Source organism: Zasmidium cellare, assembly GCF_010093935.1.
Source record: "Zasmidium cellare ATCC 36951 unplaced genomic scaffold M409scaffold_23, whole genome shotgun sequence".
Taxonomy (NCBI): Eukaryota; Fungi; Ascomycota; class Dothideomycetes; order Mycosphaerellales; family Mycosphaerellaceae; genus Zasmidium; species Zasmidium cellare.
This window is the reverse complement of record NW_022986967.1, coordinates 566,826-592,569: the sequence shown is the minus strand read 5'-3', so window position 1 is coordinate 592,569 and position 25,744 is coordinate 566,826. Positions and strand designations below refer to the sequence as shown.

General features: G+C 53.7%; 14 protein-coding genes across 14 annotated transcripts; 4 read left to right on the top strand and 10 right to left on the bottom strand.

Moving 5' to 3' along the window:
- Positions 1-235: 235 nt before the first annotated feature.
- M409DRAFT_24657 (uncharacterized protein) lies at positions 236-1,828 on the bottom strand (the record flags this gene model as incomplete). Its single annotated transcript, XM_033807329.1, has 2 exons — positions 236-1,139; positions 1,194-1,828. The coding sequence occupies 2 exons, from the start codon at positions 1,826-1,828 to the stop codon at positions 236-238; spliced, it is 1,539 nt and encodes a 512-aa protein (XP_033666164.1).
- Positions 1,829-2,546: 718 nt separating this feature from the next.
- Positions 2,547-3,137, top strand: M409DRAFT_67509 (uncharacterized protein; the record flags this gene model as incomplete). Its single annotated transcript, XM_033817437.1, has 1 exon — positions 2,547-3,137. One exon carries the CDS (start codon positions 2,547-2,549, stop codon positions 3,135-3,137), a length of 591 nt encoding a protein of 196 aa, XP_033666163.1.
- Positions 3,138-3,619: 482 nt separating this feature from the next.
- M409DRAFT_24655 (uncharacterized protein) lies at positions 3,620-4,147 on the bottom strand (the record flags this gene model as incomplete). Its single annotated transcript, XM_033807328.1, has 1 exon — positions 3,620-4,147. One exon carries the CDS (start codon positions 4,145-4,147, stop codon positions 3,620-3,622), a length of 528 nt encoding a protein of 175 aa, XP_033666162.1.
- Positions 4,148-4,422: 275 nt separating this feature from the next.
- M409DRAFT_24654 (uncharacterized protein) lies at positions 4,423-5,030 on the bottom strand (the record flags this gene model as incomplete). Its single annotated transcript, XM_033807327.1, has 2 exons — positions 4,423-4,832; positions 4,913-5,030. The coding sequence occupies 2 exons, from the start codon at positions 5,028-5,030 to the stop codon at positions 4,423-4,425; spliced, it is 528 nt and encodes a 175-aa protein (XP_033666161.1).
- A 462-nt stretch (positions 5,031-5,492) lies between these two features.
- On the bottom strand, positions 5,493-7,020 carry M409DRAFT_24653 (uncharacterized protein; the record flags this gene model as incomplete). Its single annotated transcript, XM_033807326.1, has 7 exons — positions 5,493-5,807; positions 5,867-6,428; positions 6,485-6,594; positions 6,653-6,684; positions 6,743-6,836; positions 6,893-6,910; positions 6,985-7,020. The coding sequence occupies 7 exons, from the start codon at positions 7,018-7,020 to the stop codon at positions 5,493-5,495; spliced, it is 1,167 nt and encodes a 388-aa protein (XP_033666160.1).
- A 1,438-nt stretch (positions 7,021-8,458) lies between these two features.
- M409DRAFT_24652 (uncharacterized protein) lies at positions 8,459-11,311 on the top strand (the record flags this gene model as incomplete). Its single annotated transcript, XM_033807325.1, has 1 exon — positions 8,459-11,311. The coding sequence occupies one exon, from the start codon at positions 8,459-8,461 to the stop codon at positions 11,309-11,311; it is 2,853 nt and encodes a 950-aa protein (XP_033666159.1).
- Positions 11,312-11,844: 533 nt separating this feature from the next.
- M409DRAFT_56136 (uncharacterized protein) lies at positions 11,845-12,408 on the bottom strand (the record flags this gene model as incomplete). The annotated part of the gene is made up of 1 exon (XM_033813203.1): positions 11,845-12,408. The coding sequence occupies one exon, from the start codon at positions 12,406-12,408 to the stop codon at positions 11,845-11,847; it is 564 nt and encodes a 187-aa protein (XP_033666158.1).
- Positions 12,409-12,876: 468 nt separating this feature from the next.
- Positions 12,877-15,072, top strand: M409DRAFT_56135 (uncharacterized protein; the record flags this gene model as incomplete). Its single annotated transcript, XM_033813202.1, has 2 exons — positions 12,877-14,785; positions 14,837-15,072. 2 exons carry the CDS (start codon positions 12,877-12,879, stop codon positions 15,070-15,072), a joined length of 2,145 nt encoding a protein of 714 aa, XP_033666157.1.
- A 524-nt stretch (positions 15,073-15,596) lies between these two features.
- M409DRAFT_67504 (uncharacterized protein) lies at positions 15,597-17,047 on the top strand (the record flags this gene model as incomplete). Its single annotated transcript, XM_033817436.1, has 3 exons — positions 15,597-15,733; positions 15,767-15,844; positions 15,907-17,047. 3 exons carry the CDS (start codon positions 15,597-15,599, stop codon positions 17,045-17,047), a joined length of 1,356 nt encoding a protein of 451 aa, XP_033666156.1.
- An 889-nt stretch (positions 17,048-17,936) lies between these two features.
- On the bottom strand, positions 17,937-19,341 carry M409DRAFT_56133 (uncharacterized protein; the record flags this gene model as incomplete). Its single annotated transcript, XM_033813201.1, has 3 exons — positions 17,937-19,038; positions 19,088-19,188; positions 19,243-19,341. The coding sequence occupies 3 exons, from the start codon at positions 19,339-19,341 to the stop codon at positions 17,937-17,939; spliced, it is 1,302 nt and encodes a 433-aa protein (XP_033666155.1).
- Positions 19,342-20,553: 1,212 nt separating this feature from the next.
- M409DRAFT_24648 (uncharacterized protein) lies at positions 20,554-21,069 on the bottom strand (the record flags this gene model as incomplete). The annotated part of the gene is made up of 1 exon (XM_033807324.1): positions 20,554-21,069. One exon carries the CDS (start codon positions 21,067-21,069, stop codon positions 20,554-20,556), a length of 516 nt encoding a protein of 171 aa, XP_033666154.1.
- A 729-nt stretch (positions 21,070-21,798) lies between these two features.
- Positions 21,799-22,569, bottom strand: M409DRAFT_24647 (uncharacterized protein; the record flags this gene model as incomplete). Its single annotated transcript, XM_033807323.1, has 1 exon — positions 21,799-22,569. One exon carries the CDS (start codon positions 22,567-22,569, stop codon positions 21,799-21,801), a length of 771 nt encoding a protein of 256 aa, XP_033666153.1.
- Positions 22,570-23,144: 575 nt separating this feature from the next.
- On the bottom strand, positions 23,145-23,660 carry M409DRAFT_24646 (uncharacterized protein; the record flags this gene model as incomplete). Its single annotated transcript, XM_033807322.1, has 1 exon — positions 23,145-23,660. One exon carries the CDS (start codon positions 23,658-23,660, stop codon positions 23,145-23,147), a length of 516 nt encoding a protein of 171 aa, XP_033666152.1.
- Positions 23,661-25,013: 1,353 nt separating this feature from the next.
- On the bottom strand, positions 25,014-25,705 carry M409DRAFT_24645 (uncharacterized protein; the record flags this gene model as incomplete). The annotated part of the gene is made up of 2 exons (XM_033807321.1): positions 25,014-25,412; positions 25,466-25,705. 2 exons carry the CDS (start codon positions 25,703-25,705, stop codon positions 25,014-25,016), a joined length of 639 nt encoding a protein of 212 aa, XP_033666151.1.
- Between the last annotated feature and the right edge of the window lie 39 nt (positions 25,706-25,744).

The window sequence follows — 25,744 nt, the reverse complement described above, 5'->3', positions numbered from 1 at the left end:
AAACCGAGAGTTCCAACGACCGATACCATGTGTTTGTTTGAAGCAAAGTAGAGAGCTTTTGTTATTCCTCGGGGGTATCTCATGCTCAAACCTCTAATGTATACTTACACCAAATGCTCATGCTTTTTCCATTGCATCGTCACCGTAGCCTCTAAGGCGTTGAGACCTGTACAAGTACCCATATGCTTTTAAACTCCTTGCATGCTTCTGTAAACGCTAGACGCTGAAAGACATCTCAATTCTTCTCCTCATCTTGCTTCAACTCCTCCCTGCCCTTCCGATTGCACTTCGACGACCCCCGCATCTTCCCGCCGCAGTACAAGAAAACCACCGGTGCGAGACCGACCAAGAGAGCGATGCCCGCCAGTAACGTGGTCGCCCAGTGGACACCCAGTCGCGTGTACATGGCCTGGGTGGAGAGTGGCAGGAAGCCTGCCGATAAGTTCTCGCAGGCAGCCGCGGCGCTGATGGCAGAGCCGGCCCAGCCTGATATGGCGTATGCATCGATGATGTAGTCGGCTGCGGCAGCCACGACAACTTGGATGCCAAAGCCGACCAGGCCCAGACCGATGGCTGGGGCGATCCAAGGCCCACCCGCGAATGTCGCCCAAGCGTAGACAAGCATGCCGCCGACGATGCCAACGAATGTGCCGACGATGGCGACGTAGAGTCGAGCTTCAGGGATGGGTTCTCCAGGGTGCTCTTTGTTGCGCTTTGCAGATTCGAGATATGGACGGATGTTGTAGAGGTTGGCGAGGAAACCAAAGATTTCGCCGATGACGATGGCTGACTGAAGGTAGCCACACTGGGCTTGGTCGAAGCCGTACACCTGGCTGAAAACGAACTCGACTGACTGTGTGAAGACGAAGACATTGCCGAAGGCAAAAGCTGACCAGAGCGTGCAGAAGAAGAGGAGGGGTTCCGTGAAGAGGAGGTAGAGGGGTCTCATCTGGGCTTTGAGAATTCGTTTCCAGGCTGGTGTTCTGTCGAGCTCGCTGAATGCGTAGATTTGAAGGCCAGTCTCCTTTCTCATCTGCTTTGCGTACCGCTGAAGGAGGATGTCGTGGCGAGTTTCTTTGACGCCAAAAGCGAAGACAGGAAGAAAGGCGCAGTAGACGATGAGCTGGATGTAGAAGACCCTGTTGATGAGCGTCAGAATTCTGAATTTGTGAAATGCACAGAGATTGACCTACCACCTCCAGTTTCCCGTGGCTGGGATGACTGCCGCGAAGATGGTGGGCCCGAATGAGTTGCCCACCACATAGAGCAGGATGTAGATGGCAACAGGCACGCTGCGCTTCTTGTCCGTTGCCCAAAGGTCTGGGATGATGCTCGAGATGGCATTGGCAAGGAATGCAGCACAACCACCAGAGAAGAAGCGTGTGATGATCAGTGTTTCGTAGTTCTGTGCAACGGCCTGAGGAATGACCATGAGGATGAAGAAGATGTAGAACAGCAGATAGGTTCGTCTGACACCCAGTTCCTCGAGCAATGGCATGCAGAAGATGACGAACAAGGCACCTCCTGCGCTCCAGGAAGTAACGATCCAGTAGGTCTGGGTGAACCAAGCTGAATCGACGACATTGAATTCGGCGGCGAGTTCGTCCGCAGCGATGGTGATGCCGGTCCCGTTGAGAGGGAGGATGAATGTTCCGATCAGGCTGATGGAGGAAATCAACCACTTGCGCTTCTCAGACCAGTTGCGTGGGCATCGTTTGTCGTCAGGGCCGTCCCAGGTGAAGATCTGGATGCCGTCAGTCTTTTCGTGAAGTGAAGAAGTTCCGCTAGTGAGGTCCGCGGACGAAAGCTGGCCAGAGGATGTATTCATATTGGCCCATGGGAGGGGGTGAGGTGCGGAAGGGTGCTGAATGGCAAGCGAACAAAGAAGGAGCAGAGACCTTTAAAGGACCATGGCGAAGAACAGTAACAATTGAACAAAGACAGCCAAGTGTGAGAAGGACTGGCAACAGCGGGACGAGACCCATCGTATTGCATGGCCATGTTCGGCTGGTGTGAGGTTCGGTGCAGTGCATTACCTAAACTCGATTACACTTCTGCGAGTTGCCTCTTTGCACCCGTCTCCACCACAGCTCGAGCAGGCCGAGTTTGCGTGACCCGTCGTTTGTGATGTCGGCAGGCTGCCGCCGCCGTGCCTGAGCCTGCTCTGACAGCGGGCGCCCGCATGCGCAGATTGCTGGGCCATTCGGGGGAGATGCCAGGGGGTGCAGCCATATCACCAGCGGGTCGAGGCGTGCCCCTCCAGCGCGCAGTCGTGATTTTTCATGAAGCGCGAGAAGCGTGTGAAGGATTTCCACCACCAGCTGTGATCTCATGCCGCGCTTTTGACTTTTCCGGACGCAATTAAGCGACAGCCTCCGGGATGTTGTGCGCCAATCAGCGCACGCGCAGTAAGTTCACCCGCATGTACCTGCGTATCTGATAGATCTTTGGTTGTTCGTCGGCGCTGTGCCACCGCCTTATCCTGGCCTCACGAGCACCGCACTGCCTGAATTGAGAGAGTACGCGAGCTCGTGACGAAATCCAACATGGCGCCAAACTTTGACCAGGCCCGCAGCAGGATCTACGCCGCCCACGATGAGGATCCGAACAAGCACACGACCGGCGATGGCCAGCAGATACCCTACGAGACGCACTACTCGCACAAGATGGAGAGCTATCTCGACAAGCGGAAACCCGACGCGTCCGATGTGTTGAAGCTCGCCATCTGCGGCCAGCACTTTCGACGATGGGAGGTCCCGCGAGACTCGTACCCCATGACCAAGATCGGCTATCACACCTGGCGGACGGCGCTCAAGAAGCGGCAAGCCAAGCTGGTCGGCAGCATCCTGGACGAGTGCGGCTATCCCATCGACCAGACGGAAAGATGCATGGCTTTGATTGAGAAGGAAGGGTTGAAGCAGGGCGAAGAGGAGGTCCAAGTGCTGGAAGACGTGGCATGTCTCGTCTTCCTCGACGACCAGTTCGACCAATTCAAAGATAAGCACGACGGGGAAAAGATCGTCAACATCTTGAAGAAGACTTGGGTCAAGATGTCCAAGCAGGGACAAGACATGGCATTGGAGATACCCATGACCGACGACTGCAAGGCGCTCGTGGGCAAAGCTCTCGGTGGGTAGGCGAGACGTCTTCTCCCCCTCGATCATCTGGACGAGATCTGCATGTCGGCATGACAGCTGCCGCTGCACATGCAGGTAGACGAGGAATCCTCCTCATCTCGACACCACCACGGCCAGACAATGTCGACACGGCTCGGAGTAAGCAGAGTCATGGCACGTACATGCGCTCGTGCGATGCGGTCTTTGACCAATACGCATACTCTGCTTATGTGGTAGCCCTTCCCCGTCCCGTCTCCATGCTGCCAGCTTCCGGACCACCAACCACTGCCGCTTTCGAATACCTCCCTACCTGTGCCGCATTCCGACTGCACTCCATCCCTCGGTTGGATGAGTGCTTGCTCTGATTTCTCGTAACCGCGCCTGCCGCCTGGAAATATTTCGCCAAGTACGTTGTGCTCAGGACAAGACGAAATATCTTGGTCAATTCCAAATGTCGGCCTCACTCAAGGCCTTTGGACTGGACTGCCTCCAATGACTTCACATCACCCGCCACCCCAAACGCTAACCTCCCCATCCATCCAAGGCACACAAACCGGCGCCCCATTCACCGTCGTCTCTTTCACAAACATCCACCTCCCCAAACTCTCAACAAACCGAAACTCATGCATACTCATCGTCGGCTTGCTCATCTTCCCACTCGGAAACCCCGGCCCTCCCGTCACTCTACACTCCATAAACACCTTCGCATGTCCGCTATTCTGACTCACACTTGACATCAGACAGTCGATTGTGATGTGTGAGTCCGGATATGACTTGGCAAAGTCTTCGAGAGATTGGATCCATTCCGATTTTGAGGAGACAAGGTTGAGACGTGGGTTGTGTGGGCACGCGATGCAGTAGTCGGCTGTGACGCTGTCCCAGGGAGGGGTTTTGATGTTGAAGTTGCGGGTGTTGATGGCGTGGATTACATTGCGCAGGATAGATTCAACGTGCGTGGCGACTTCGTTGTGGGTAGCTACGCTGGAGGGTGGGTCTTCGCTGGAGGGTGGGTCTTCATCGGGTGTGAGCATTCTGATATTGTACCTTGTCTTCGCGATGGCTTTTCAAGGTGTTCAACAATGGGCTACATCCAGGCGCTTGATGCTTCGCATACATGCAGGTAGACCGCAGGCAGAAAGGCTTCACAGCTGAGAGGAAGAGGAAGCACATTACGATCTGCAAGCTGAGGTAATCAAGATTCCTCTATCTGCATGGATAGCTCTGGTACTGTATACCTCACCGCCTCGCATAAGATCTCATCACTGTTTCCAAGACACACTGTCTACATCCCTTCCAACACTCTCCATCACTCCGGCTTCCGCGGCTTCTTATCCGCCAAAATCGTCGCAAACATCGCCATCGCCTGCATATTCACCTCGGCGGGCACAGGCTGATCGGGCTTCGCCAACTGACTGAGCAGCTTGAAATAATTTATATAAAAACTCGGCGTGCTGGTAAAGAAAATCTTGGCCTCCTCGTCGCCCGGGTTGGAGAAGGTGTGCGGCGCCCGGATGGGCACCACCATGTAGTCGCCCGCTTTGCAGTCGACGATTTTCTTGTCTTTGCCGGAGGTCTCGGGCGAGGTCGTGTCTGGGACGTGGAAGCGCACGGTGCCTTGGGTGATGTAGAAGGTTTCGTCGTGCATTTCGTGCCAGTGCGGTGGCGGGCCGGGCGTTTTGGGGGGCATGGTTAGTTCGGCTACGCCGAGGCGGTGGTCTATTAATTCGAGTCAGTGTTGGCTCGGTTGAGTGATGTTTGGTGGTGGATATGTCTGATGGTGTAGCAGAGCGACATACCCGTGTTTGACCCATCTTCCAACACGCGGCAGGTGAGAGGGCCGAGCTTGAAGGTCTCGCCTCCCTTGACGGGGACGAAGTTGATGTCGACGTTGGGGACGGAGACGAGGCCTGCCATTGTTTGCTGCTTTTTGCTTTTGCCGCTGGTGGCGCTTGTTTTAGTTGTTATAATTGGAGAGGCGCTTGGCTCTTTCTTGAAAGTTCTGAGGGGGCAAGGACAGTTGTCTAGATCTTCTTGGTTGGAAAGTGGTGAGATTGAGATGCAAGTGAGAGACGAAACGGAAATACACCACACCGAGCTGTCCAATGTGGGGCCCGTTTGTGCTGCCTCATTCATGCAGGTGCAGCTTTGAATCCCTTGGTTTCGAATCCTCCTGAGACGCTCATCCTCGCAAATACACCAATTTCCATCGAAGAGGCTGGTCAGGACGCTTGTCGTTCGCTTGATGTGGAAGAAACGAGCCCGTGGAGAAAGGTTGCAATTTGTGGCGATACCCAACTATTCGCAACACCCGCGAAACCGAAGAAATGAACTTTTTCTGAAGATAATTCGTCGCTTGTTAGCCAGCATGCGTCCTCATCATTTTACCATGGGCGCTCCATTTCGCATCATCTCAAGCTTCGAGGACGCCGGTTTGACATTTGACTCATACTTCGGTGCCAATTCAATCTTCTTGCCTCGCTCCTCCTTGGAAAGCGGCTTCTCGTCAAGAGGATCGTTCAAGTGTAGCCTCTCCCGTGTCGAGTAAGAATGGATGCCCGCAGGCCCGTCCGCCTCCGTGATGAATTCCTTACGGCGCGTGTCGACGAGCAGACGGATCAGATCTGGGCGCATGTAGCTCATCCCGCCGTAGTCGTGGACAGCCTTGGGAATGTGGCACTCGTTCAGGTCGATCTGAGATTGCCATAAGAATTAGGTCATGTTCGTAAAGAATGAGATGTGGAACAGCTTACATCCGCCATCAGCAGGCCAACAAAATCTTTGTCCGCACTGGCCACGCAGCTCCCGTCAGGTTTGAAGATGCGTGTCCGGTGGTTGTAGTGACTTGGATCCTTCTCCGGTTCTGTCCCTGGCGGCGTACACTTCTTGATACCCTCCACGCTGATGCGCTGGAAGGGGGCTAGGACCCACGCATTCGTCTCGATGGCATATGCCGGCGTGATCAAATCAGCCCATTGCTCTCCCGTGTTGGTCGCCGTGTCTGGAGACTGCCGCGTGCACTCGCCTGCGGCAATGGGCCAAGCAGCGATGTGAACTTGCTCTCCACAGGACACATTCAAACATTTCATAAAGGGATTCATGTTCTCCCAGCAGTTCAGCTGGCCCAGCCTACCAATGTCCGTCTGGGTGACTGACATGAAAGTGTCGCCGGAACCATCACCGTAAATGAGCTTCTCGACGTGGCTTGGCTTGATCTTGCGGCGATGATTGAGGACCTCTCCGTTCGGTCCAATCAGCACTTGTGCGAGGAAGCAGGTTGCATAGTCGATCTCTGAGAAGCCCATGGAGACGTAACTGGCGCTGGGTCAGAAGCTGGCCCTCATGGCCTCAAAAGGAGTACCGAGACCCACATTCGATTGTCTCGCGCCGCCCTACGGATACGCTTCATCTCTTCCGAATCAACCTCCAAGCTGTTCTCGCGATACGCCTTGATCATCGGAAGGGACTCCAGATAGTTGACCTGCTATGATGAGCAACAGAGCATGATGACTGGCCGCCTGCAAGCAAACTTTGTTTACCTTCCAGAGCCAGTATGGGTACCCTGGAATCCCTACAAAATACGTTAAGAGTATGCCATTAACATCATATATTTCGCAAAGCACACTCACAGACTTCTGGGAACGCTACCAGCTTGCAACCAGCCTTGCCTGCTTCATTGATATAGTGCACGGTCTTCTGCACACACAATTCCAAGTCGAACCACTGGCAGAATCAGTCGAAAGTCAATGATGCTCTTCACGGGATTCAGGTCGACCAACACCTGGCTCCGCTTGCACCTATAATGACCAGGTCAGTCAGCCTATACCGTCGGGCCGAGACCACGTGGGCAGAGAGGGGAAGGTTAACATACAGCCGCAGCCTTGTATTTCTGAACAGGGGCAGGCATTGTTGCTGATGATTGGGGTCGATGAGACCAACTTCGCAAACACAGGGAGGCTGCTGTTGTGAGCAAAGAGAAGTTCTCAATTCTTGAGAGGTCCAACATGATCGTCTGGTGCTCCCACAGCCGTATTAGTATCCGACTTCTTCGTCAGATGATAGAATGCCTTATCGCATCGATGGAAGAACATTCCGGTACATGCAGGTGCCATGGCAGGATGTCGCATGTATGTGTTAAATCCTGATAAGGATCGACTGGTATTCACATGCTGATCAGTGCAATTCCAGCCCATCAGTAGCCCTCTCCTCTTACAGCATCACAAAGATAAGCAACTTCCGGCTTTTCACATGCCTATTACTATCTCTTTTGGGTTTAATAGAGCTATGGATGGGAGCTTCCCGCGCAAAACATACCTGTAAGTTCCAGCAAAGGTCATTTCCGCTTTGAGCTCAAGTCAGGCCTGAGCAGACGACCATTTACTCATTCAATCAACTACCTTGCCACAGCTTTCGTTACCGATAGCTGGTTTGACTGTAATTTGTTGAAGATTGTCGGATGTTCGTTTGTCCGGCAATCACAGCGTATATACAAGTAAATAAGGCTGGATCAGACGGAGAAGGAGGGTCTTCCACCTGTGCCTGGACCTGAATATTAGCAACAGATCGAATTCGTCTCCTGATCCAAACCAGGGACAAAAGGTCGATACGGTCGAACTTACTTCTAGGTATTCCTTGAGGGCGGCCTCAATCAATCCGAGCTCCACAGCACATGAAAAGATCAGGACCAAAGTCCTTGATCTTTCTACGGGTAAGCAGCATGTCCACATGCATCAGCGCCAGGGAGACCGCATCAGTGCTCTTCAACTCAACTGTGACTCCCCAGCCATTGGCCATGCCATCGACTCCAGGAAATTGACATACCAAGAAGAGCGGGGTCAGATAGGGCGGAAGGCACCAGCCATGGAGCCGGGTAGTCCAGATGGCCATTCCATATCAGCTTCGCTGACCAGACATGAAGCAGCTGCAGTTGTGGGACCTGGAAGGAGAACTCGCCGCCGAAACGGTGTCATTCGATACAGACCGGCAGCAAGTCCTCACGCGGATCCCAAATCTTCTTCCCTTCAATTGAGAGTGGTGCCATGTCACTTCCAGGAGAGAATCGCTTGGGTGCTTGCAGTGGCTACGTAATGCCCTTTCTCGGGAATCTGTGGTGTGTGACCTGTTGCACGCGAGCAGCATGTGAGACAGTGATCGTGCTGGCGAGGTGAACGAGGTGAAGATGAAGTCCTCACTGGGGCGAAGTGTTGCGAGTTCGCAGTTGGGCACGTGCAGGCGCGTTGTGGTCTGAGCTCATAATCCCTGCAAGTCGCGTCGCCAATCGCGTCTTGCCCATCTCGACTTCACTTTCCACCTTTCACACACCGAGACATGATCCGGTCATCACGATGAAGCCATTCAAACCACCAAGTCGTATTGGCAGCTTATCGACTTCAAGCTCAGCGACATTTGCATCATCACCGCCCAGAGAGCCGCCTGCCAAGAAGCGGCGAATCAGTCAGGACGACGAGGACCAGGAGCAAGCTGCAAATCTCGAGGCTTCTGTCGCGGCTGCCAACGTCTTGAAAGTCAAGCCATTCCAAGTACCCAAGAAGTTTGTTGCCCCCGCTCGAAAACCACTGGAGCCTCTCAGCGTGCCGAATGGATCATCCCAAGGCGAGCCGAAGGCAGAAGCCCTGGCTGAGAGCTACTACATTGTTGTGTGGCGGAAATTCACCATGAAGAAGAACAAAACTTGGGATGGTGACGGTGTCCTCTCTGTCAAAGGCACCTATGCGACTCTTCAAGACATTTCTGGTGGCAAAGAACTTGGCCGTGGAGTGTGCAGAGGCCCTCTTCTCCCCGGATCCGAGCTATCACTGGGCGGCAAAGAGATTGAAGTCGACTCCATAATTTCCAAGGAAGACTACCTGGCCGGCAAGCCCTTTCTTAGTAAGACCAAGAGTGCTCCGCCGCCATCTCTCAAGGAGATCAACGGAACCGATCGAGTGACCCACAAGGAACAAGCCCGGTTTAAGAAGCTGGCTGTCAACCAGAAGGAACGACTCGTCAGGACTGCAGCGTCAAGCAATGCAGCAAAGTCAACCTTCAAAGCTCCGTTGAAGAACAACACTGTTCAGGTAGCACCCAGAGAGTCCAAGAAACCAGTCCCACGACACGATCCCTCAGCTGAGAACGCTTTCGTGATGAAGAGGCTAGAGAGTGTACCCAGAGGAAAGCAAATCGTCGACGTTGTAATGGATCCACTCCTCAACAAGGCTCTTCGTCCCCATCAGCGTGAGGGAGTTGCTTTCTTGTACGAATGTGTGATGGGCATGAAAGGATACACCGGCGAGGGCTCTATACTAGCCGACGAGATGGGGTTGGGAAAGACGTTGCAAACGATCGCCTTACTGTGGACGTTGATGAAGCAGAATCCAGTATACGAGGATCCTCCAGTCGTCAAAAAGGCACTCATAGTGTGCCCCGTCACACTCATCACCAACTGGCGCAAAGAGTTCCGCAAGTGGCTGGGGAATGAACGCATTGGTGTATTCGTTGTCGACAACAACAAAACTCGTCTTACGGACTTCACGAAGGGCCGTCAATACCATGTTATGATCATCGGCTACGAAAAGCTCACCAAGGTCATCGATCAGTTGCAGGGAGACTGCGGCATCGACATAGTCATCGCCGACGAAGGCCATCGACTCAAGACTTCGAAGAACAAGGCCGGGCTTGCCATCAGGTCCCTCAACACCGAACGCAGAATCATTCTGAGCGGCACACCTGTGCAGAATGATTTGGAAGAATTCTATCAGATGGTCGACTTTGTCAATCCTAGTATCATGAGCAAATACACGACCTTCAAGAAGGAGTTTGAGACGCCTATTGAAAAGATGCGTCAACCAGAGGCCACCAGGAAGGAGGTGGAGCTGGGTGCGGCTCGTTTGAAGGAACTCATGGAACGCACCGGCATCTTCATTCTCCGGCGCACTGCAGAAATCCTGTCAAAGTACCTGCCGCCCAAGACGGAGTACGTGGTGTTCTGCAGACCGACACAGGCGCAAGTGTCTGTTTACCGTACCATTCTCGGCACGCAAGCCTTCAAGGTCGCCTTGGATACACCGAAGTCTGCGCTTGGACTTATCAACGTCCTGAAAAAGGTCTGTAACAGCCCCTCCCTGCTTTTGGAGAAGAACAACAAGGGCGAAGAGGCTACCGATGTCCAGTTTCTTGAGGGCGTGTCTTCATCGTCGCTCAACCGCGGCGCGAGTGGAAAGTTGCAGGTTCTGGACTCGCTCTTGCACCAGATCCACAGCACGACTGACGAGAAGGTGGTGCTGGTGAGCAACTACACTCAAACCCTCGATGTTCTGGCCAAGCTTCTGACTTCACTGGACTATCGTTTCATTCGGCTGGACGGATCGGTTGCTCAGAACAAGCGCCAAGATCTCGTGGACCGATTCAATCGGTCGCCAAAGAGCAACTCGTTTGTCTTCTTGCTGTCAACGAAAGCAGGCGGGTCTGGTCTCAACCTCGTTGGTGGATCTCGACTCATTCTCTTCGATTCGGATTGGAACCCTGCGAACGATGCCCAGGCAATGGCGCGGATCCATCGAGATGGACAGAAGCGGCCCTGCCACATCTATCGTCTCCTGACACAGGGTGCTCTCGATGAGAAGATCTACCAGCGCCAGGTCAGCAAGACAGGACTTGCAGACAGCGTTGTAGACAGCAAATCCACTGCCAACAGTTTTACCAAAGCGGAGCTGCGCGATCTGTTCACCTTCGACGAGAGTCAAGATTGCCAGACGCACAAACTGCTCGGATGCGACTGCGGTGGGACTGGACAGCCTGTTGAACCGCCTGCCGAGGACGTTGTGGAGGAAGTGGAGGTCGATGAAGAGACTGGCATTGAGATTATGCGGCTGGACCAGAGCGATGACGAAGAACTGCCTGTCGTTCCGGAGTATAGCAGCAAACTTGTGAAGCTTTCGGAAGTCGATCGGGATGCGCAGGAGGCGGAGATTGCGCGCGAGAAGCGCGGAAAGGCGAAGATGTTGAGCTTGATGCGGTATACGCATTTCGATACGGCAAGGGTGAAGGAGAAGGTTGCTTCGAGCGAAGAGGCGGATGAGGAGTCTGAAGTCTCGGAACTGAATGTTGTCGATACGGCTATTGAGGACGCTGCGCTGCGGAAGGTGGTTTGCGAGGAGGGTGGTAGAGTTGGGTTCGTCTTTGCGAAACTGAGCTGCTGATGTTGCCGATAGACTTGCTTGCTCATGATGGACCCGATTTGCTTGTGGCTTTTTGCAAAGACATAGCATTCATGACAGCTCATAGATGTCGACATAGATGGTTGACGAATGAGCCCGCAGCTTCGTCGTCCGCTTAGAGTATTGTCCTGATGCTTCGACGTGTAACTCCCAGCAAGTCCCGGTGACTGCTTCCGTGCGAGGTGTTGGGCCTGATGCCGTCTGCTTTTAGTCTCGACAGCCTTGGGATCTGGACTGCTTCCCATGCAATTGCGCCTTCGGGGGCCCTGTGGTCGAAGCTAGACTCCTGCCAGAGCGAATAGATCCTCGCAGGTCTTAGAGACTCTTGACGTATGGTTGTTCCCCTCGGCGGTCGTGCAGCAGGGCATACGTAGCGGTTTCTTGTGTCCGTCACTGCACGGAATGCCTTGCCAAAGACTCCATGCCTAGACCAGGATATCCGCCGCTCCCATCGTGTCCAAATCTTCTAATATAATACTGCTCATAGCATCCCATCTCTTCATCCCACCCATCACTCACTCAATCCCCTCGCCCACCTTAACCCCCCTCACCCCATTCTGCCTCTCACAAATCCACTGGCCCCTAATCCTCTTCCACATATTCACATACACCCCCTCCCTCTCCACGCCCTCCGGATGGCCCCAAATCCTCAACTTAAACCACACCAACGCCTTTCCCTTCGCCTCATCCACGCTCGCCTCCACCTCAGCCAATTCAAAACGGTAGTTGACATTCTCGGCGACGAGCGTGCGGTAGCGGTTGATGAAGGCTTCGCGGGTGGTGACGTAGGGGGAGGATGTAAATTCCATGTAAGCGGCCATGTTCGGGGAGAGGTGGGTAGTTAGGAGGGGGTTCTCGAAGTCCCGGGCGTTGAGGGCGGAGACGATGTGGTGGTGGAGGGATTCGAGGAAGAGGGCTGTGGGGCATTTGGGGGGTTTGAGGGAGGGGGTGGTGGAGGGTGGGGAGAGGATGTCGAGGGAGGTGAGGGGTTTTTTTATTAGGGAGGGAGGGGGTTTGGGGGATTGGGTTGAGTCTGATGAGGTGTTTGTTGATTCGGGCGTGGAGGAGGAGTCGGCCATTCTTGTGGGTGTGGGTTGTCGGTATGAAGCTGGAGAGATGGAGGATGGCGGAGATGTGCTCGTAAGTTCTGCTTCCTTTTGGGAGCTGAGTGAGGAGAAGAGGGGGAGTGAGAGGATAACAGTTGTTGTGATACTTGGATACCTGCCATTCGGATCCTGGAGCAGGTCATACCACTGCGAGGATTCTACCGCTTTGGCGGCTTAGGATGAGGGTGGTAGGCTCGTGCTGCACGACGTCAAAGGGAAGGGCCGGCTGAGGTTCGGGTAAACTTTGAAATCGCAAGGTGGCTTTCCCCGATCCAAATAAAGACTCCAGCGCATGTGCTCTCCAGCATCGTCACCACCAACGCTCACGGCCAGCTGTACAACTTCTTCCACTCCTTAAGGACATGCCCCGGGTCCGTTGAATTCTTCAATCAGCCCCCAGACTGAGCACGACGCTCGACCAATTCCACCCTCTCCGCCAAAATGTCCAACGAGTACAATTACGACGCCGACGCGCAGTTCTTCCCCTTCTTCGTCCTGACCGTCTCCTCCTTGGTCACGCTCCCCTTGACATACTCCCTCCTCCGCACGCCTACCGATGTCACCGCACAAAACAAGGCCGGCCACATCAGCTCCTCCTTCAAACCCAACGATGCCGACATCATCGACACCCAGCGCGCAAAGCAGAAGCGTAAGGAGCTTCGTCTCAAGCGCATGCTCACAGCCGCCACCGGATGGCTGCTCATGGCCTACATGGTCTACCTCATGATTGTGACCGCGCGCACCCAGCCCAAGATTTGGAATCCCTACGATATTCTGGATATCGGCATGTCTGCGACCGAGAAGCAGATCAATTCGAGATACAGGAAGCTTTCCACGACGATGCATCCGGACAAGAGGAGGCCGAATCCTGCACTGAATGAGACGGCGGATAGTATCAATGACCAGTGGGTGGAGATTGTCAAGGCGTACAAGGCGCTCACGGATGAGGAGATCAGGAACAACTTCATTCAGTATGGAAACCCGGATGGCAAGCAGAGCACTAGCTTTGGTATTGCATTGCCACAGTTCTTCATCGCTGAGGGCAGTGGCAAGTTCGTGCTGGCTTTCTACGGAATTCTGCTGGGTGTCGGCCTTCCTTACCTCGTGGGCAAATGGTGGTACGGCATGCAGAAGGTCACACGAGAGCGAGTGCTGGTCACCACTGCTGGGAACATGTTCAAAGAGTTCAACGAGCGCATGGATGCTGGAGATGTCATGTCTGCTGTCAGCAGTGCACTGGAATTCAAGGATATTCTGCACGGGACGAAGGCTGACACTGGACTTGGCAAAGTTGAGAACAAGCTGAGCTCGTCAGAGGAAACATCTACTGCTATGCTGCCTAAGGATAAGGCGAAGCTGAAGGATCTTGAAGACCCTGCGAGAAGGAAGACGCTTGCGTTGCTGTGGGCATACTTGACTCGATTGGATCTGGACGACAAGACACTTGAAGCTGAGAAGTACGAGCTTCCACCTACTGCTCTGCAAATGAACGAGGCCTTCATCTCGATCTGTTTGGCGTATGGCATCACCGCTCCTGTCATGGCCTCATACCATTTGAGCCAAAGTCTCGTCCAGGCAGTTCCACCGACCAAGGTTGGACGTGCTCCACTGCTTCAACTTCCACACTTCACCTCTGGCATTGTACGCGAGATTGAGTCTACTGCCAACACCAAGAAAGAGCACATGACCGTCCAGTCGTTCATGGCTTTGCCTGCTGAACAGCGTCAAGCCCTGGCTCAAGCTGCTGGTCTTACCAATGACCGTCTCAAAGTTGCTGAGAACGTCGCGCGGCAATTACCCTATCTCAAGGTGGAGAAGGCTTGGTTCAAGGTGCAGGGCGAGAAACACATCATCCCCTCGTCGTTGGTGCAGTATGTCGTGAAAGCTCGATTCATCCCTCCAGGCACACCAGCATCCAGCATTCCGCCCGTGGACGAAAAGGATTTGCTTGATGTTGATCCCGCCGAAGGCGATATCAAAGCACAGAAGATCGAACCCGAACAACATCATGTACCGTTCGCGCACGCACCATACTTTGCTCGCGACCGATCACCAAAATGGCACGTCTTCCTTGCCGATAACCGACAAGGAAAGATTGCAGTGCCGCCGTTTACTTTCACCACCTTCGATAAGAAGCCGTTTGATGTCGATGGAACCCCTACTTTCAATGTCGTTACTTTGAAGATGCAGTTCGCTGCACCGCCACAGCCTGGCGAGTACAAGTTCCAAATGCATCTGTTCTGCGACAGCTACATTGGCTTCGACCACAAGCAAGAGGCTAATCTGATGATTGAGGATGCTGCAAAGGCTGCGGCGGTGGAAGTTGATGATATCTCGGAGCCTGAAGAGGGTGAGTCTGGGTGAATTGAACCTACAGAGCTGGAAGCTAACAGAATTGTAGACTCTATTGCAGGCCAAATGGCTGCTCTCCAAGGCAAGCCAACTGCTGATGCTAACCGCCCCCGCCGATCCAAGAGGCAGCTCGAGGAGGCGGCCAGAAAGGAGAAGGGCGAGGACGATGAAAGTGACTACGAAAGTGGCACTGACGATGAAGACCAAGAAGAGGAAAGCGAGACTGACACCGACACGGACTCTGAGGCTGAAGACGAGAAGTCGAAGAAGTCTGGCTGGTGGTAAATGTTACTTTTTCATCGTAGTGTATTGGGAAATCATAGCGCTGGCGTCGGGAGTGAGGTGTAACATAGTTGCAGCAGTGATAGTAGGCATCACGAATCGACAGAGCATTTGTTGGCCTTTTTTTCAAGCCCCCCTTCCACACCACTATCTATCTCTTTTCTTATTCGGGTTGGACGTTCTCCGCGGCAGATGCTCGATGGGGACGGAAAGAAGGCGGAAGATCTCGAAGCTTGTTTGGAGCTCTAGTTGTCGAACACGGTCGATCATGGCGTATCTTCTGCAGGTGGACGGGCACGTCGATTTGATGTGCCGCCGCTACTGGGATTGGAGAGTCTCGATTGGTAGGTTGTTGACGGGTTTGGATGGGGTGGTGGTGAAGTCATCAAAAGCAAGATCCTCCATACCTTAAAGGCTATGGCCGTCTATTTTGTCGATTGCATTCTCGCAAAGAGACAATGGTCTGTTAGAGCAAGCAAGACAGGCCCTGAGCATTGCAACACTCTCTACGTTCGGGAGTAAGGACGATGGGAGACAAGCTCGAAAGAGCTGCACGACGCTCGGCGACGTCTGCGGATGATGTGGAGAGTGTGGTGAAAGAGAAGGACGAACGACTCGATGATGAGAGTGGAGATGCGGTTGTAGGAACCCAGGAAGAAGACTCGTCAGGGAAACGAGACGCCTCGAACGAATACAGCGCCTCGCCCATCCCCGACGGCGGTCTCTGGGCCTGGCTCCAAGTCCTCTCGGGCTTCATGCTCTACCTGAATTCCTGGCAAGTCGAAAGAACCCTTTCCCATCATCGCAGCTTATTCTAACTTTCCTCGCCACGTCCAGGGGCATCGTCACCTCCTTCGGCGTCTTCCAATCCTTCTACGCCTCCACATTCCTCGCGACCTCCTCCGCCAGTACAATCGCGTGGATCGGCACCATCCAAGGCTTTCTCCTCGCTTTCACCTCCGTCTTTGCGGGCCCGATTCTTGATCGTGGACATCCTCATACGCTTATCCTGCTGGGAGGGTTCCTTGTCGTGTTTGGGCTTATGATGACGAGTCTGTGCTCGACGTACTGGCAGCTGTTTCTCGCCCAAGGTGTCTGTGTGGGACTGGGTGCTGGACAGATTTTTATCGTCGCTGTTGCGGTTTTGCCGGGTTGGTGGGAGAGGTGGAGGGCGCTGGCGACGGGGTTGAGTGCGGCGGGGAGTGCGGTTGGCGGTGTTATCTACCCCATTGTGTTCCACCGCTTGCAGCCGGTTCTGGGTTTCGCATGGGCTGTCCGAGTACTGGGATTCATCTCGCTGGGGACATTAAGCATCAGCCTAGCCGTGGCAAGAATGAGGACGAAACCACCCCCAAGACCCAAAATCATCGACTTCACCGGCTTCAAAGAACTCCTCTTCACACTCTTCTGCCTCCTCAGCTTCCTCGGCGCCATGGGCCTCTACGTCCCCTACTTCTTCATCTCATCATACGCCCGCGAACGCGAAGGCCAACCAGGCGACCTTTCCTTCTACATGCTCCCCATCCTCTCCGCCGGCGGCATCCTGGGCCGCTCCCTCCCGGGCCTCCTCGCCGACCGCTTCGGCTGCCTCCAAACCCTCACCTTCACCACGAGCGTCTCCGCCCTCCTCGCCTTCTCCTGGATCGCCGTCACCACCTCCAAAACCGCCCTCATCGTCTGGTCGCTCCTCTACGGCGTCTTCAGCGGGCCGTTTGTCAGTCTCCAGACGCCGACGATTGCGGCTATTACCCCCGATATGCGACTTGTGGGCGGCAGGATGGGTATGAGTACGTTTTGTCTGGCGTTGGGGGTTTTGGTGGGGAATCCTATTGCGGGGGCGATTCAAAGTCGTGGGCAGTGGGTTGGGTTGCAGGCTTTTTGTGGGGGGACGTTGGTGTTGAGTGCGTGTTTGACGGGGGTTACGATGGGGTTGAAGGTTCGGGGGGAGAGAAGAGAGGAGGAAGAAGAGGACGACTGATCATTCCGTGAAGGACGGTCCAAGCCATTGAGGTTGTTAGGTACAGTCTTTGAGCTGGTAGGCCCGGTTAATTCAATCACTGCACGGAAACGTTACTCTGATCGATGTCATGGTCAATGCTTTGTCTTCATCGCTGTAGCCTATGCGATCGGCCTCGATCAGGCGTGCCTCTCGTGTTGGCATCTTGGTCTGGAAGAAGGGTGGTGCGGTGTGGACGAGGACTGTGAAAAGATTAAGATACTTTCCCTCGGCATAAGTCTGTCAAGGCAAGAAGCTGTATCCGAGAGTAGGACTGTAGTCGTGTCAGGGGGCAGATTGGTCTGCAATGGGCTGCAAAGCTTCCGGGACGCTGACTTTGACAAGCTGGGGCTTCCGGTTCTGTGGAAAACTTTCTTTCAACTTCACTTGGCTATGTGATATGGAAGGCACGTCCAATTTTTTTTCAAATATCTTTTCCTGGCAATATACATATACAGCCAGGTCCACCTATGAATCGGTCGAGCCACACATCTGATGTGCAGCCAAAGTAGGTCGAACTCAACGAGTGAGCGACCGCAGAGTCACGCACTTGTTGCGAGATGGTCAAGCTCAATGAGTGAGCGATGGTACATTCACGCACTTGTTGCCAGAGGGTCGAGCTCAACGAGTGAGCGACGGCAGAGTTACGCACTTGTTGCGAGAGGGTCCAGCACAACGAGTGAGAGACAATAGAGTCACGCACTTATTGCGAGATGGTCAAGCTCAACCAGTGAGCAGTGGTACAGTCACGCACTTGTTGCGAGAGGGTCGAGCTAAACGAGTGAGCAACGACAGTGAAGATGGGGAGCCCGGCTGTGTATGTATAGCCTTGAAGAACAGCAGAAGAAGGACTGGCAGTGCCGAAGCACGCCTATCGGCGCCTCCCACGCTTCCCGCCTGTTCGATCAGACGGAGACACGCTGCCCTTCTCATCGTCAGATTGAACATCTGATGACGTCTCCCCCAGGGCCAAAGCTTGATCCATGATATCGCGCGGATATTCTTCGATTCGTGGTGGTGGTGTCGCACCAAAGACCAAAGCTTGAGCCACGATATCGTTTGGATCTTCTTCGTTTCGTCGTAGTGAAAGGGCCAAGGCTCTATTTATGATATCGCGCGGATCTTCCTCGTCTTCAGACATATTTCGGAGCTCTTCCATGTCGTCGTCAATGGCCTGTGCTTGCTGTGACGGCGGCAGACGGTCGAATTCCTCGTCGTCTATCTTCTGCCGCTTAGCACCATGTCGGGATTTCTTGCCCTTGTTCTTCTGCGACTTTCGCGGGATGCCCAGTTCAATGTTCTTGCGTGAGAGAGCTCTCTGAACTTCGTGAAGCTCCTTATACTTCATCTGTACTTCCTTCTCCATCATCTGTTTATCCCATTGACTCATTCTGGCCTTGTACTTCCACGACTCTAGCTCGTCTTCAAGGTCTTTCTCCCGATTTGATCGGTGATTCCGGTTGACAGTATCTCGGAGCTGTGAAGGTGCTCCTTGACCAAATAGCGGTCGACGTTGGCGATGACCTTGGTGAATATTCGGTTTGGTGACCTGGGACAGTCGCGACCCAAAAGCGATGCCGTCTCGACTTCGCATTTGTTGCACGTACTCGTCCAAGTATTCGCTCTTTCCTGGTTCGGCCCTGAAGCTATCGAGCTTGGGATTCTTCGCATTCGAGTTTCGTATCAAGTCCCATGCGTGTTTTCTGATGTCACGCATCTGATATTGACTCAAATCGTGCTTGGTTTGCGCAACGGGTGGAGGGTTGGAACGAGGGTTCCGATTCGTCGACGCATAAGTATTGCGTCGCTGGTTATTCGGGCGATGTGGCTTGCCGGACGGGTATTGCAATCCGTTGTTGTACGTCGGCCCTTGATAAATGACTTGACTTGGCAGGTGCGGGTTGAACCCTTGGCCATTGTAGTCATTCGTGCCCACTGTGCGCTGAGGCGCGAGCTGTCGGGCGTTCTCGGTGCTACTGACTGTCAGTTGCTGGTCTAGAACGTGGGATGTGCTCTGCTCACGTTGTATCAATTGAATTCAGAAGATTGTCCAGTGAGCGGCAGGAATTCCCGCCTCTGCGGCAATTCGTGCAAGAATGTCGGGGGTGGCCATCCCAATCGCACTGTTTCGCGTGGTTAGAATCGCTCTCATGACATCGAGGTGGCCATGTACTTACATCGAGGCGCTTCAAAATGCATCGATGGCAATCCTCATAATCTGGTTGATCATTCTCGTAATTCATGTCGCGGGAATCGTTGGGGTCGTTGGTTGCCATGATGGTTTTCGATGGCGAGGGGGTGTGGTGATGTTCTCGATGAGGAAGAGGCGGAGGAGCAGAGCAAGCGCGAGCGAAGCCGGACACGCTCGAATCCCAAGTCTTGGCGTCACATGCACACGCGAAACGCGTCGCGGTTTCTCAATTGTCTCGCGAACCGAGCTTTGATTCAAAATTCATTGAGAATCTGTTTGCAGATGTCTTTGACACCATTTCTTCTTTCGTCTTCCTGAGTTTCCCAGCCTCACGACCTTCTTGCAAAACGAGACGTGGCTGAGGACTAGCGATTGAGGCTCTTGCGAAAGATGAGAAGAATAAGATGTGTCAATTCTTGTCTCTTGCCAAAGATGCTGGAGGACGGCTGGAATATGCTGTCGAGACGGTCAAGGCATTGAAAGCAGCTGGGATCGATATTCTTTGGTAACGATCCCAAGCTCACAATCAAGCAAAGATATAACCTGACCTGTTCCAGTGGTACAGATGCAACCAAAACCTCCCTTGGCACCGCATGTGGCTTGTCGCTCCACCAAGAACTGGCTATGCTTGTCGAACTCTGCGGCTTCACGCCGTTTGAGGCATTGCAGACTGCTACTCTTTTGCCAGCGAAGCGACTTCATCTCCAGGATCGTGGCCAGATCCATGAGGGCCTCCGTGCTGACCTTGTCTTGGTTGAGGGAGAATCTACGGAGAATATTGATAATACGCTGAACCTGAGGGCGTTTGGATTCAAGGGAAATTGTGTTCCTATTACGGAGGAACAGTTTGACACAGTTGAGTATTGTCCATGCATGAAACACATTCGAAGCGATATGGCCTCCGTATTGTGAAAAGGTTTTGTCTACAATAAACTCCGCATGAGTGAACCCGAGTAGCTTGAAGTTTGATGCCTTAGGCATCAGCAAGGCTCCTGGTCCGTGCTTTGGGTTTACCTTGCCACTCAAACTTTCGACTATCAGGTCCTCGCTCTCAATGACGGCCAACATCCAATTCATCGCGTCTGCATCAAATAAAGTCATGTATTTTCGCTATGCTGCTGCTCGTGACCTCCCGATTGACTTCCTGATTTAGCACGGGCGCTCTGCCGTGCAACATACACGGCCGGCACGACTTCACAAATGGCCGCAAACAGCATGAATGCCCCCGCAGCCCCTTGAGCATGTGCGAAATGGTCGAGCCTGCTAGTGGTGAGCGCTCCAGCAATTGGATTACCGACTAAGATGCCAATGCCAGCACGTGCGTACGCGATGCCCATCCTAGTGCCGATGACCTTCGAAGAAGGGCATAGCAGAGGTACACAGGCTGCTGGAAGCGCCACGATGCCATAGAAAAGAAGCCAAACAGGGTTACCCATACGATTGTTCCCGCATTGCTTTGCACTGGAATCCAGCAGAGGATCAGAATGAAGATGGCCGCCATCGAGAATGCAAGTGTCGGCAAAGCGCCCAGCTTGTCCGCAACAAACCCCGGTACCGGGCGACCTGGAAAGCTTGCAGCATTGACAATGGCCAAGAGGTAGAATGAGAGATCTGCAGACGTCCCAATGACGTATTTAGCGAAAGGTGTGATGAAGAAATACGGGACGTAATACGCCAGCAGCGCCATGAAGCCGCCAGACAGTACATTGCGAAGGCGGGCTCTGTGAAGGCCTTCCTGTCGACCAGACGTCGGACTTTCGGCGGTGTAGGAGAATTCTTCGGAAGCATGATTGCGATCGAGCAGATGCAGCATGCAAGTGCAACGAAGCCCATGATCCGCACAGCCCATCCAAAGCCAAGACTCGGCTGCAACTGTCTGAACATGATGGGATAGACGACTCCGCCTACAAAGAACACGGTCAGCTGTCGAATACAATCCGTACTGGTTTCGGCATTTGCACCCACCAATGGTAGCACCAGAAGTGGACAAGCCGATGGCAATGCCTGCAAACATGTCATGGGAATTGAGCTCCCAGAGACTATCGAGCGCAAGGGTGTGGAAATGCCACACTGGATGTATCGGCCTATGTTCCGTTACCTTTTCCAGATCCGCGAAAACAGATCGCGGCAAGAAGCCCAGGCCAGATCAGACATATACCATCCAAAACTCCCACGAGAAGCCGCTACGATAGAAGAAGCCTCTTCTCTCGCGACCTCCTGGCTGAAAACCAAGCTCGTCCAAGCCCTCGGAGTCGATGAGGAAGTCGTCGACCCGGCTGCACCTGCTCACTTGCATGGAGTGGACTCGCTGATTGCGATTGATGTGAAGAATTGGCTGGAACGGGAGATTGGCGCTGAAGTGCCGATTGTTAGGATTTTGGGGAGACGGCTTTGCAGGATTTGGCGGCTTTTGCTGTGTTGAAGAGTCAGTTTTGTACACATTTGACACGCCAGTCGGATTAGGATTGCTAGAGGATACAGTAGGCACCCAAAGTGATAGAGAGTACATACAAGGGTAACCGCATATCTCAGTGTCTTGGTCTTAGTAAGTAACAATAACCTCCCCGTTCCTCCAGACCCCATCCGCACCCCCGCCTCGAACCAGCTTCTCAAAAATCCATTCCCCATCCACCCTCCTATCAATAGAATACCCAACCGGCGGATCCTCTGGCAGACCTGCTCTGACATCCCCTACTCCCTTCTTCTCTCCATCCAGTAGTATACTTGGCCTCACCAAAATATACCCCTCGATGCCTTTTTGGTTCCCCTGAAGCTGCATGTATTCGTGAATCTTCGCTTCAAGTGCCACCTTATCCGCATGTGGCTCGGCGAGAAGCCAGTAATAGAATGTGAGGTAGAGGAGGGGGAGAGCCCGAGGCTTGCCTGGGGTCTGGACGCCCGCGGTTGAGATAGAGATTAACATCGGTTTCTTGCGCTTCGCATTGGGTTTCTGGAGTTCTTGGCAGGCTTGAAGAATGGTGGATATGCCGTCTGCGCAGATCGCTGGGTCGATCAACGCAAGCGGTTTGCGCGGACTCCATTGGAACTTGGGATATGCGCCGATTCCGCTGACGATGATATCTGCGTGAGCGAGGGTCTGTTTGACCGCTTCGAGGTCGCGGATGTCGCCTGGGATGATTTGGAGGTGCGAGTCGAGAGTAAAGCTATCGACGTCTTTCTCGTGCATGAAGGCGGTGAGTTTGGATGGTGTTCGAGCCAGAGCTGTGCAGGTGTAGCCTTGTTTGAGAGCCGCCGCGAGACATGAGCCGGCACAGCCTCCCGTTGCGCCGAAGAAGGCGAGGTTTTGGATCATGGTGTAGGTGACCTGGATGGCGCTGATGACTTGGGATGCATTGTTCTTCTGTAGAGGCTTAATGTAGTTCCCATATCGTCAATCGTTTCCATCCAAGGCGTTGCCCAAATCGCCCGTCGGCCTAATGTCACATAGTCCTTCTCACCTCCCGCGTCGAGCTTCGCACTCGCATCCTAACCATTGGGAAGTTCCACCGGGCCCGTCTGTCCATCCAGTACGCCTCAAGACGGCCAATGTCTTCGAAGCATCAAGGGGAGCCGCGTGAGGCTGGAGTCAGCTGCACAAAGCCTGCACAAAACTATGTCAGCGATACACTTATGAATAAGTCCGCGAGCTCTGCGAGGGCTTACGTGACTATGCTCGTTCAATACCAGCTCCATGGACCTTTTGATGCCAAAGCGAGACGTCCCATTTGGGCCTTTCGAGCGACTGGACCAATCGCTAAAGAAGGTTGGAAGTGTAGATGTCGATGCCGGGTTTAGATCCTCCACATTCACATTCGAGACTGCCCAGGCATTGACCCTAACCCTAATACTCTTCTTCCCGTCTCTTTACGATCCTGTCCACTACACTCTTCACATAATCTCACAGCCCGGCAGCCCAAGCGAACAGAAACCTCCGTTCTCGCCTCCAAACTCCTCACTCCCACACCACGGGAACAAGCCTCCACCAGGTCCTCGAATGCCAACATGCTTGTACATGATCCAGATGCTCTTGCCGCCCTCGCTTTCTCTCGCCTCCTTCCTCCAAAACACAATGCTGACACTCTCCCTTCCACTTCCCCACCTACCTCTGCCAATCCCCTCGTCTTCATCCGCAGTCTCGCACACGCCACTGGTCCCCCGACTCGTGAGCCATACGACCGCTTCTCGACCGCCTTCCTTAAGATCCACGCAAAAGTTGAAGGGGTCGACTCTCCATTCTGGGTTGACTTTCTTGAGCATTCGAAGACTCTGTAGGTGCTCTTCCAACGTTCTTGTCTGCACGAACAGACACTCGTGCACGCTCTCCGCGACCATTTCCAAGTCTGGTGAGGCGTGTCTTTGTACGACGGAAACAGAGCCTGGATCTGACGCTGATTGCGACTCCATGAGGGCTGCTGTGAGGAGCAAGAGGTAGGATGTTGTTGTCGAAGTGTACAAGTCGCCGTGAATGTTGTATGGATGTGTACGTAGAAGAGCAAGAAATCTTGCCATGCGAGCTTGGTGGCCAGGAGGCTCGGGTGGTCGCCATTCTTGACTTGAAATGCTGGAGACAGTTGTACAAATCGCCGAGTCGGCAGGTGAGGGTGGAGTGGATGACGGCTGGCCTTGTGTTGAACTTGATGTGGATAAGCTGACTTGTTGATTGGAGGGCTTCTTGTTCTTTGGCGTTTGCTTCCGCCGTTTGCTCGTCGCTGAGGTACGGACCTGTGCAGGCAGAGCGACACTGTTGCTCTCTGAAAGATGTCTTGGCTGCAGATGAGGTCCTCGAGTGGTTGATGAGCTCACATTTGCAGGAGTCAGCGACGTCGCCATGGCAAGCGGGATACTGATGGAGGAGTTCTGCTCGACTCATCAAGTGGTGATGGATTCTGAAGACTTTGTATTCGGCATCGCTCTTGTCGTCGGTCAGTCAAGGGATCGATACACCGCCACGGGAGGCGGAAGTAGAGTATACAGGCCGTGCTATCACCTTGGGCGAGGAATCTGTGGCCCTTGTCGTTCAGCTCGATGTGGAACGGAGGAAAGTGTCGTCTTTCCAATCTTTCCAAGGTGACACGGTTTCGTTCGCATTCTACGCCGCTTAGATGGCCTGGAAATAATGGAGAAGAATCTTCCGCTTCGAACAGAAATGTGAGGAGGGTATGTCAGCAAGGCACGAGCTGCTCGTACAGTCGGTCTACCCATCCCATGCCTGCGTGTGATCCCAGCACCCGTTCGTCGGATCTACAGCGACTAGGATGTCCTTGCATGATCAGGAACTCTTGTCTGAAAGGGGGAATTGCAGCGATTGAGAGATTGCGGACATTGATGAGTTTGACTCTTTGTTGAATTCATGTCATACGAGGGTAATATAGGTATGAGTGGGACTTACCACGGCTACAAGGAGCGCTGAGCACAGTGAGCGACCGCTCGAATAAAGGTCGACGGCTCGACCTTCATTCGAGGAGCGAGGGAGAGGGGACCACTCGAACAGTGGTCGACAGCAATATCGAACTCAACCACAGCTACGAGGAGCGAGGGAGTGCAACCGCTCGAATAGCGGTCGTTAGTAATGTCAAACTCAACCACGGCTACGGGGAGCGAGGGAGTGCGACCACTCGAATAGTGGTTGACAGCAATACTGAACTCGACCCCAGCTAGGAGGAGTGAGGGAGTGCGACCGCTCTTGTAGTAGTCGACTGGAGAGGAGGAAGGAGAGGGGAGCCAATAGGCCATCACCTACTCGGATCGACCATGAGCTTAGAAAAACCCATAGTCTTCGTACACGACCCCATTGTCATCGGGATCAGTGTCGTTACTGCTCTGGGTAGTAGCAGTGGTAGCGGCTGCCGGCTGTGTGTTGCCAGCGCCGTTGGTGGTGCCGTTCTCATTGCGAGGAGCAGGCACGACTGTGTTATTCTGCTGCTGTGATGCAGCGACGGTGGGAGTCTGCTGCTGCTGGGCCGAGGCAGCGGAACTGTTCTGTGCAGGCTGAGCCCGCGAGCCAGGGGAGGCATCGGAGGACTGCTTTTGAGCAGGAGAATTTTGCCGATTCCGCTGTGAATCTGCCTTGGAATCATGCAGATTCGCCTGTGGCCTTGCCTTCGAGATTCTATTCGTGGCGCGGGAATCGGCAAGCGCGTGTCTTGATCGAAGGAGCTGCTCAAGGTTAGTTCATCGTCTTCTCTGGAATTCACGGGCGATGGACATACCTCTTCTCCCGGCCATGGGCGCGGTGACTTGCCGTCTGGATCATTCTGCTCGGCCTTGGCTGGTTTGTAGCCGTAGTATTCAACATATCGGAATCTTCGGTCGCGGAAACCACTGTCATCTCGAGTCGACCGTGATACCGTGAGGAGCTGCTGCCAGTTGACATACATCACTTTGGTCCGTACCGCATTCTTGAACGTCTGCGACGCATTCGGTCGCTCACTCGCGCCAATCATTGCCATTATCGTCTTGGCCTCGTCATTCGTTGGCCACTTGCGTGG